Source organism: Neolamprologus multifasciatus, chromosome 14 (genome assembly GCF_963576455.1).
Source record: "Neolamprologus multifasciatus chromosome 14, fNeoMul1.2, whole genome shotgun sequence".
In the NCBI taxonomy this organism is placed as follows: Eukaryota; Metazoa; Chordata; class Actinopteri; order Cichliformes; family Cichlidae; genus Neolamprologus; species Neolamprologus multifasciatus.
The window spans coordinates 32165710-32176161 of record NC_140452.1 but is presented as its reverse complement, the minus strand read 5'-3'; the positions used below and the strand labels follow the sequence as shown (position 1 = coordinate 32176161).

The following is a 10452-nucleotide window of genomic DNA, read 5'->3' as shown; positions in this document are numbered from 1 at the left end:
CTGCTGAGACAGAAGATAAACCAATCACATTCACTTCCGTTTCATGCACATGCACAGAGCGACTGAGACTGACAGACAGAGACTGGATGCTCGGCAACTGAGACCCACAGTTCTTCATTTTGTGGTCAGTGCTTTTATTTAAAAGTTGATATTATGTTGTGTTGATATTAAGTGTTGATATTGTTATTTAAATTTAGAGTTAATAATGTGTAAAGTGTGAATTCTAGGAACAAAATAAATTAAACCTGGTTTCAGAGTTTGTATTGTTGGCTAACTAAAACGATTTCCTCTGAATAGCACATTAAATGTTATATTTCATCATCTATTATCTGTCTCTGTTGGTCCAATAAATGGTTGACACGAAGTAGAAAATGGCGTACTTCCTGTTGTTCTGTAGTTCGCTCACTCTTACTTGCAGGGAACTGAACTGTTTCCTTCTATCAGCAGCAGAACTCACAGGAACAATGAAGAATCTCTTTGCTTTGGCCTCCTGTTTGCTGCTGCTTTGGACCTTCACAGGTAGGCCTGCCACACCATTTTACCCCTCACTGACATTAAAAGAAAATCATTGTAGGAATCATAATTCAGTGACAGGGTTTTAATTTCAACTTTGAATGTTACAGAGGTACATGTTGTTGTTTTTTTTCACAATTTTAAAAAATATTTTTCTCGGAATTTCTTGCAGTGTTTGTCAGCTGTGAAAACACCGGTAAGAAGACTACTTTTTCCATGTGACTATGTAGCATTATAGATGTGTGTGGAAATATATGAACTATGTGGTAATGTACAAGTAACAGTTAAACGTTAAAACGTTTAAAGTACATGCAAGTTTGAGGTGTTCAATTTTATTTATTTATTTTTTCCACACCAGACATAACAGTGAACGAGCTCGCTGAGGGAATTAAAGTGATTTGTCCTGACAGTTACGCACCAAAAGAAACAACATTGGAAAAAAGAGACAACAACAGCAAGGAGTACACATGCACGTCTGTCAAGTCTGGCACAGAGAAACTGTATATCTTTGTGAAGTTTCGCAGTAAGTTCCGCAGGACAAGCTGTATTTGTGAAATGTGATGAAAAAAACTTTCCATTTTATTGTGCCTAGTATGCATACTCTTTTGTACTTGCTTTACTTGGCTTCATTCTTTATAATAATGTAAAGTAAGTAGCCTACAGTAATACTTAAAGGTTCCTGACAGAACTGAATCTGATAAAAATGTCAAATTGTCAGGATACCTGTGAATAAATGTAATTATTGTTTGTGTGTGTTCGCAGGCTGTGACAACTGTGTAGAGCTTGACATAATGTCTATAGTGGGCATGGTCATAGGAAATGTGGTGGCCACCATTGTGATTGGAGTGGGTGTCTATCTCCTCGCCTCTCAGACTCGAACCGGCCCCGTCGTCTCTAACAGAAAGAGTAAAAGTAAAGACTGTCTATCTGTCTTTTACCGTGGAAAACATTGGTTCTAAATAACAGATGTAGTATATTTTTAAACACCCTGCAGGATTGGTCTTTAGTCACTGGTTAAGAATGTTGTGCTATTATTTTAATTAGTTCGCCCCACTGGGCGCAATTAGCATTTGAGTGTCATATTGGTCACTGGTAGAGGAGAATAGAGCTCCAGCTACAATTCAGAATTACTCCGAATTAAATCACTAAGAGTTAAAAACTATAGTCATTTAAATAATGCACACAAATACCCTAAAAACATTATTATTAATAATAGCTTTACTGTTAACTCAAATTGCCATCAGCAGATTGGTTAATAATAATTCATGTGTCTTCAGGCTCCGACAGACAGCATCTTGTTTCTGAAAACAGAGGACCGTCCAATGACCACTACCAGGTAAGCTGAAACACGAACACCCGTCGTAAATGTGAAAATACCACTAATAACGAAAACAACAACTGACACATTTTCTGCAACAGCCTCTGAGGAGAGCTGGCCAGAGAGATACATATGACGAACTCGTCCACAGAAAATAAACGAAAGGACGCTCACTGGGTCCATCGCTGGAAACTGAAGGTCCATGAGTCCTCACATCTGAAACATCCGACAGCAGCCCCCGACAGAGGGAAAAACTGTTTCCAGGGTTTATGTTTAGCTTGGTTTATGCCCATTTCCAAGTCTCTTCCAGCTTTACTTTCATCATGCTTGTAAGACAATGCTTTTCAGACGCCAGAAAATCGAGGCACAATATTAACTGAAGTATTATTTTTGTTTATTAATGAAAAACTAAGATTATCTTGGTACCCAAATGAAAAACTCAAGGAATAAAATTGACTGCGTTGTCTTGTTATGCTATCGCTAGTGGTGAATACTTCTCTATTACTTTTTTTTGGTACAATTTTAAGGTAACTGCTATATTATACTTCAGTCCTAATGTATAAATGAGCTTTATACTGTGCTTTTTAATACCCTATATTGTAATGGTGTCACCATAACCATGTACTGATGATAACTGTGACATTTAAAAAATAAATATTAACATTGTGTAAGTAATGCACATATGATAATATAAATGTAGTTTGATTTTTAATTCATTTCAAATAAAGATCTCACACATTCGACAAAGTTGTAGATAAATTTGACTGATGGTATTATTGCTATTATTTTTATTATTCCTGTGTTTTGATACATATCCTTATTAATTTCTTCAAACTGTTATTTTGAAATGAAAATCTGAAAACGCCCCAGTATGTCTATATACATATAATTATTTGTAAATGTAAAAAAATAAAGCACTATTTAATGTTAAACCAGTTTTTCTGTGGTTTCATTTAAGTGATAAGTTAGATGCCTTTGCATTTTTCTTGATTTTTGTTGTCCGTTCACTCAATATGCATGAACGTGAATATGTCAAATTTAGCTACATGTCAAATCATTTATAACCAAACCACATGGGCTTGTTCAATATGTAAAAAGCACGATATACATTTTGACATAACCCCCCCCCCCCCCCCCACACACACACACACACAAATTTAACAATATCACAGGGACTAAAAACGCAACACAAACTCATTTGATGAAAAAAAATCCCTCAAACTGAATAAGAAGATTTTCAGAATTATCTTTTAGATAAGGACGCCTGACAGTTCTCTCGTGTTCAATGTGGAGGAGCCTCCAGGTCACTGAGCATCTAAGGAGACTGAACATTTATAGATGAGTTTAAGAACAGCATATTTAGTGAAATAATTAACATATTTAATTTCTTAATAATGCAATGCTGTTTGCTACTAACCTTTTACAGAATAACGGGGTTTAATAAGACTCCATAAGCATCCATGAAGGGATCAATGCTGTTGTAACAGTGAAACAATGGCAGTGAGTCCGGTGCAGAAATCTTTCAGTATTCATCCAATGATAGTGCCATTTTTAAATAAGCTGATCTGTACCAGATCAAAATAATCAAAATATGTGCAATCTGAGTTTCAATTATTATTATTATTATTATTATTATTATTAGTAGTAGTAGTAGTAGTAGTAGTAGTATTATCAGTAGCAGTGCTAAAACTGCATCTACATTATATTTTGCAAATGCTTTGCTGAAAAAAAACTAGGTTGAGCTCAACTTCAGCACAGAGGTTACATCAGAAATGTTAACACATCATCCAAAAATCCACCCAAAATGTTGATGTGAATATCCCACTGTTAACACGTTTTCAGTTTATTTTATGCAGCTGACTAACAGGTGCGATTTGGAGTGAAAAGTATTCATCATGATCTTCTGTTTTTTGGAAACACTTCATTTCATAAACTGTGTACCTTGTGAAATAAAAAAAGAAAAGCTTGAGAACCACAGAGCTAAACTTGCTGACTGAAGAGCCCCCTTCTTCACAGCCCGAGTGTTTGGATGTGACAGCGGTACTATCGTGATGCTGCTACAGAAACAAGAAGACCTTAATTTCACCATGTTCCAGCATGGTCCTTTTTCTTTTTGGAAAAGGTTCTTGTAACCACAGAAGTTACAATAAATGTAGAATAACCATTATGCTGTCTGTCAGTCCTAGAATGCTCCCTGTCTTTCTTTATGGAGAGTGGTTGCCTCCAAAGGTGTGTCAGTCCTCAGAGACATATTAAAATGTACAACTGTGTGTTAAAGCTATTTACAACTGGGACAAAATTTGATATCTGCCTGGTGAGTGATTTTTAAAAATTTTTTTTTAAACACACTGTTTGGGATTAAAGCCTTAGTTATGGGCGTGACTTAGTTTGACAGGTGTGCAGACACTGACAGATGTCTGACTAACTATGCTAATTTGTGTCACTACACCATCTTTGTGCAGTTGGACCAATTTTATTGGTATTATGTCACAAAAATCCAATCCAAGATGTTGGCACTTACTCTCTGGTGAGTTAAATGCTAGTATTTTATGAGCTTCATGCTGTTGAGAAGGTAATTGTGTCTGTGTGTTGCACAGTTTATAGAGGCAGCTTAGCTAGCAGTTTATAACCAAGCTTGCTAGCGTTAGCACTTCACTCTCTCTTCTAAAGTTGGTCAACACCATAGTTGCAACTAAAAACAAATACTGAGTCCAGATAGCAAATGCTGGTTTCATCTTTTTAATTGTTTAATGTAAAACCACTGAGTAGAACCTCTGCTTGAAAAACACATTGAGGCCTACTTGAGGTTTTGATCAATAACATGTAACATGTTCTAAGTAAGAATGGTCACTTAGTTGAATTATTTATGACCATTTTAATATATTATTGTAATTTTAATGGTTAATAAATTAATATACATGTAAATGTATGTGAACCTAATTATAATACATACTATAATGCCAGTCAATCATATTAATGTGGAGTTGCGTAAGACTTGTAATCAGTTAAATTTCTACTCTTAAGAGAAAGTTACACAACAAGGGCAAAGAGAAAAGCAGAGAGAAAGGTTAAAAAAACTGAAAGGTTAAAATAGTAACAAAGTGTTGCAGGAAACACAAAAGTTAAGGAGGAGAAAAACTCAGAGGCCTCCCTCCCTCTCCCTGTCAGATAATCTAAAAGCTTAACGTCTTTGATAGCTGTTCGTCTTCTTCCTCTCTCTACTGTGACAAAGCTACAAACTACTGTTTTCTACCTGAGCCGGAGAAGAGATCAAACAATGGAGCTTTAAGCAGCTCAGCTCTGAAACACAAACCTGACCTACACACACACACACACACACACACACACACACACACACACACACACACACACACACAACACATGCACAAAACCAACTTCTGACTCAGGGCATGTTCACACACCTTCGAGCACACGCACGCTCTCATCCAACATGAATGTGTGTGCTCGTGCACACTAACAGATGAGCAGATGTAGGTCTGTGTGTGGGAGCGCTTTGACTTAACAAAGAGAGAAGAACACAAACCCCCCTCCTATTTTCTTTGCTTCTTTCTCTCACAAATATACAGAAGATGTAAATGAAGATAACTGAGCAGTAAGTGTGGGTGTGTTTCCACTAAACACTGCTCTTCTGAGATGCTTACAGTGTAACAGATTTATCAATCATTAATAATCTGCATGGAGACGAAACATTACGTTGTGTTTCCCTCTTTTGTTTCCACTAGTACAGCTGTGCTCTGTCACTGCTGGGAAAAAAAAATCACACAGAACCCAAAACATGACATGATGTGATATTTCCACTGTGTCTTTAACACTATCAAAAATATGTTTATGCTTTCAGAAATGTTTCAGAGCTATATCGGATGTTTCCAGAGACGGTGATGTGTGCGACTGTCACAGCAGAAACGAAGACATACTGGTGATGACTGTGTGATGGGGGCTGGGGTGCTACGGATATGAGCTGTGGCTTTGAGGCAGCTTCATGAATCGGTTACAGTTCTATCTGCTGAACCATCCCAGTACTGTTTTCAACCATGAACAAAGACATACATGAGAGCAGTGTTTACTGTGGTTTATTATATTAATGACGCACGTTGTCCATTACAGTAACAAAAAGGTTATCACATTATAATGTAATGAAAGAAGAAGCAAAGAAGTAAGCCTCAAAGGTCTGTGCATGCAGTTACATATCTGATGCTCTCTTTACATGTCAGAGCTTAAAATGCTGCATATACTCTATTTATATATGTACAAAACATGTAAGTCTATTTGAGTTGATATGATTTTATTGCTCTAAATTACAGCACTTTCTGCCAATGTTTAGATTAAAAGATCAAAATACTCAAATGCCCATAAACACATATGGCTATCCACATTATCAGGCACACTCCTACAGACTGATGTGATCCAATTCCATGTCAACTCAGTAATAAATTGATTTGCCGCTGTGCACCCTTACCACTAACCAACTAACTAACACTAAAAACTTCATGACGGTAGCAAAACAATATATTTAAAAGCAAAACATGAATATTACAGGCAACAAGAAAGCAAACTTGCAGTTGCAGTGCTGTACTGCATTTCTGTGTACACCTAATAACCTGTAAAATAAGCACAAAAAAATTGGATTTCTTTAACTTTGAATCCAACGGCGTCTTTATTTATTCATTAGCCTGACCCCTGATTTTCTGGCTCACAATATTGAAAGATGATATTTAGTCTACAATATCAGTTTGAATATTTTGTTGTTTGAAATACCCCTAACAGTTATTTTAGATAAGTTTATGTATTCCATGTGCTTCGTGGTAGCATCTTTGCAAATGGGCATTGTTGGCATTAACAGTTCACGACAACAAATACAAATTTGTAATGTTCATTAGGTTAATGTCAGTGCTAACGCTTTCTTTCTGTTGCAAATGTTACATTTGGTTTTTTGCTCACTTTTGCAGGCTACTTTTCAGGCACTCACCACATCGCAATGCTAATATCATTTCATTAGAAAACAGGCAGATCATCACTGATTCATTTAAAATCAGCACCAACTCACCATTTCCAAACCACTTGACGACATACACATACGTCTCCTTTATACTGAACAATTCTCAAAATATACTGAAAAATGGTTTTATATTGATAAAATCTGTTATTTTAACTTTTTTCACAAAAAAATGTATTTAAATACTATATACTATAATACTAAATAATATTTAAATGAAATATCTTTAACTTTTGAATCTCAATGCAAATTCTGCCTGAACTCTACCTGATTAAGTCAAAGGGAAACGGACAAAATTTGTTGTGTTGGCTTTTGGCTAAGGTGACCCTTCAAATTCAAAACAGAAGAAGCCACTGCACGCTACTCGGATCATGACTGATACTCTTGTGTGTTGTTTGTGATTGTTTTCCTTCATTCGTGCAGAGACCCGGAGTCGATAGTTGAAGTGCTTCTATCCCATCCTGTTGACCACCGTGGAGTAAGTGTCCTGGGCGCGAGTTTGAGGGTTCAGTGCCTACAAGAAAAACAAAACAAACAATAAAATGTTTTGCTTTAGGATGCCAGATTAAGGTACACATCACCAAGTGGTTAAATAGTCCAATATGCTTAAATAATGTTATTTATTTATGGGAGGGAGGGATTTTAATCAACTACCCAGAAAGCCCAAGAAAACAAGTGGTTAAAGAACTACATCAGATCCATGAACCAGGTGAAAATGGAGTCACGCTCTTTCATCCCAACATATCTGAGTAGCTGATTTAGGGGAATCTCTTCTTCTAACACTTTTGCATGTATTACATCTTGCTAGTTCTCTCAAAATTGAGGGAAAGTATAAAATATTTGGGCAACTTTGGACTCTGCTTATAGCAGGCTTTGGAATCACATCTTGGCAAATTAGTGTTAATATTTAGTGTAATCTATGTTCTATGTTGATAAACAGTTAATTAAGGTCAGGAATTAATCCAATTCCATTCAATTGCAACGTTGGTCTCGTTCCAATATCGTCTAACACAGTCTTATTTGTTACATGAAGGAACTGGAAGAATTTAGTGCAAACAAAGCTAAAAATATCTTTTTAGTCATTCAGATTTGATTTTTATCAAATGACATGTTCTGATTTTTATCACTCCTTGCACCACATCATTAAATATCATGTAAAACAACATTAAAATATGTGTGGAAAAGTAAAAAAAATTCACAGAACATGAAAACACCATTTAAGGACATTAATTGTTTCATTTGGTAAATTAAAAAAAGTATGAATAATTCAGTTCAATACAATTCAATTCACTTTTATTTACTTAGTGCCAATTTGCCAATTCAGATCACTAATTAGTTTGGCTGCATTTTTTCTTTCTCTTTCTCTTCTTTCCCCCAAACTGTAATATATTAATATCTCTTGTTGCCTGAGTGTACCTCAGGATTCCCAGGAAGGAAGAGAAAAGTATTAAAGGCAAAAGGACATCTGGAATACCCTGCTAAACCTGCTCCGTTCATCTAGCGGATAAACGGTAGAAAATGGATGGATGGTTGGATGGATGAATGGGTGGTTAGATGGAGAAACCATGAAAACTATGAAAACATTAACAATATAAAAGCCATACTTTCTGAATTATTGGGGATTTAACATTCCAGGTAAAACATAATTTTTATTATCCAGTACGTACCTCATAGTCAGGAGACGGGACAGGTGGACCTCGGCCTCCCGATCGAGGAGGTGCTGGAAGATGATGACAGAGTAAATACAACTTAACGCTTGTAATATCAATAATAACAGAATTTCTCAAGAATTAAAGGTGTATAAAGGACATGAGGTAACCTTTAACTCAACCAAGACAAAAAGGTAAACCAGTAGACTGTCAGTCATTTGTCCAAGTGCATTTTTTACCTTTGGAAGGTTGAGGAGGTCCAGCTGAGCTTTTCTTCTTAGTGCACCTGTAGACTATGACCATCATAATTATTGTCAGGAGTAAGTCCCCGACAATCACCGTAAATAATGTGCTTCCATCGAGCTCAAAGCAGTTCTCACACACTGGAGGTAAAAGACCACAAGTGTTAGAGCAGCATGAACAGCTAACACAAGTGAGGAAATGAAAAGATTCTTTTTCACTTACCATTTCCTTCAACATAGAAATAATATTTCTGATTAGTTTCGTATACACATCTGTATGTGCCTTTACTCGTATATGGGAATTCATAGGTAGAACTTTTATTATTGACTTTTTCATTTTTGTAAAACCACTCCCCATCTTCTGGACAGGTCAGTATGACTTTGCTCCTCCAGAATTCCGCTTTGCCTGAAAAAACATGGACAGATATTAAGATACTTTTCACACAGAAAGGGACAATCTGAGATGTGAGACACTTTCCTTAAACTTGCCTCATCTTTTGCACATTGTGAATTTTCCATGCATTAATACACATCATTCTAAATTATTATTAAAAGAAATCCTTTAACATTTACCAAAAAAGGCCATGTCTGCTCACAATAAATGTGTTCAATATAGCAAAGACAAAAGTATATAAATGTCAAAAAGTGTATGTGGACATTAAAGCATATCATTGACATACAGGAAATTGTAGAAATTTCTTTGAAATGCTCTTAGATGTCCTAGTTTGTTGACAGAATTCATGTTTCTAAATCCAGAGAAGTTTACTGAGACTCAATGACTTTAAAATATGAATTAAAACAAACGCCAGACTGTTACCTTCACCAGCCTTCGTGGTAGCAACGCCGAGGAGGACGACGACGAGCACGGCCTGGACACCCATGCTGAGCATTTTCTTCAGGATGCCTGTTTTTGTGTGCGTTTCTAGAGCTTTCTAATATATAGACTATAACTTTTTGAAGATTTCCACTTGAAGATTTCAGTTACATCAAAATGCTGCTCAATGAGACAAAAAGCTTCAAATTAGACAAGGAGGTTCTCTCTCTCTCTCTTGTTCTGACACACACACATGTTGCACCCACAGGAAGTGTTTTTTTTTTCAAGATGAATTCACAGTTAAACCTCAAAATGAAGTCAAACTGAAGAAGTATACAGAATAGAAATGCTTCTGCTTGTTTTCAAATTCATTACAGATCAAAAACACAAAAAACTCCAAATGACAGCAGCTAACGTCACATCGCTTGAATGAGTAGCTCATATTTACAGTGTGGCGTATATTTCCATGCTCTTTAGTTTGCACCAAAACTCCCCCTTATATGTAGCCATTGTTTAGTCTGAAAACATAGTCTGAATATTTGATGGGAACCAGTTTTATGTGCAGTGTGTGATGAGTGAGGATGGCGGTGTTCACAGCAGCTCACAGTGATGTTTGGAGCAGCTTTGCAAAACATATGATGCACTACTGTAAAGATCCTTAGATCAGTAAAACTTCTCATTCTGATCATTTTCCATGTGCATGATTAAAATACCAACATTTAACTCCAGTAAATCACAAAGAATCAAACATTTACAACCAAGCTGCAGTTTGTATGCTTCACAAACTGTGCCTCATATGCATCAGTATGTAACAACAATTAATAGATCAGTTTGAAATGATGGATAAAAGAAGTTTTTAGGTTATGAAAAACCTCTCTGTGACAAGTGTCTGAACTATTTTT

The 10452-nt window shown here is 36.1% G+C and overlaps 2 protein-coding genes across 3 annotated transcripts; one reads left to right on the top strand and one right to left on the bottom strand.

Moving 5' to 3' along the window:
* The first annotated feature begins 33 nt into the window (after positions 1–33).
* On the top strand, positions 34–2756 carry LOC146504395 (T-cell surface glycoprotein CD3 gamma chain). 2 transcript variants are annotated; one of them, XM_085184520.1, is made up of 7 exons: positions 34–124; positions 448–519; positions 686–709; positions 872–1036; positions 1276–1425; positions 1791–1849; positions 1933–2756. In XM_085184520.1, the coding sequence occupies exons 2-7, from the start codon at positions 465–467 to the stop codon at positions 1987–1989; spliced, it is 510 nt and encodes a 169-aa protein (XP_085040646.1). In that variant the 5' UTR covers positions 34–124; positions 448–464; the 3' UTR covers positions 1990–2756. The 2 variants fall into 2 exon arrangements, with proteins under 2 accessions (XP_085040646.1, XP_085040648.1); XM_085184522.1 differs by having other exon boundaries at positions 46–124; positions 445–519.
* Positions 2757–4849: 2093 nt separating this feature from the next.
* Positions 4850–10445, bottom strand: LOC146504394 (T-cell surface glycoprotein CD3 epsilon chain-like). The gene is made up of 5 exons (XM_085130414.1): positions 9554–10445; positions 8960–9142; positions 8734–8877; positions 8513–8565; positions 4850–7359 (listed from the first exon to the last, which is right to left on the bottom strand). The coding sequence occupies exons 1-5, from the start codon at positions 9624–9626 to the stop codon at positions 7297–7299; spliced, it is 516 nt and encodes a 171-aa protein (XP_084986540.1). The 5' UTR covers positions 9627–10445; the 3' UTR covers positions 4850–7296.
* Between the last annotated feature and the right edge of the window lie 7 nt (positions 10446–10452).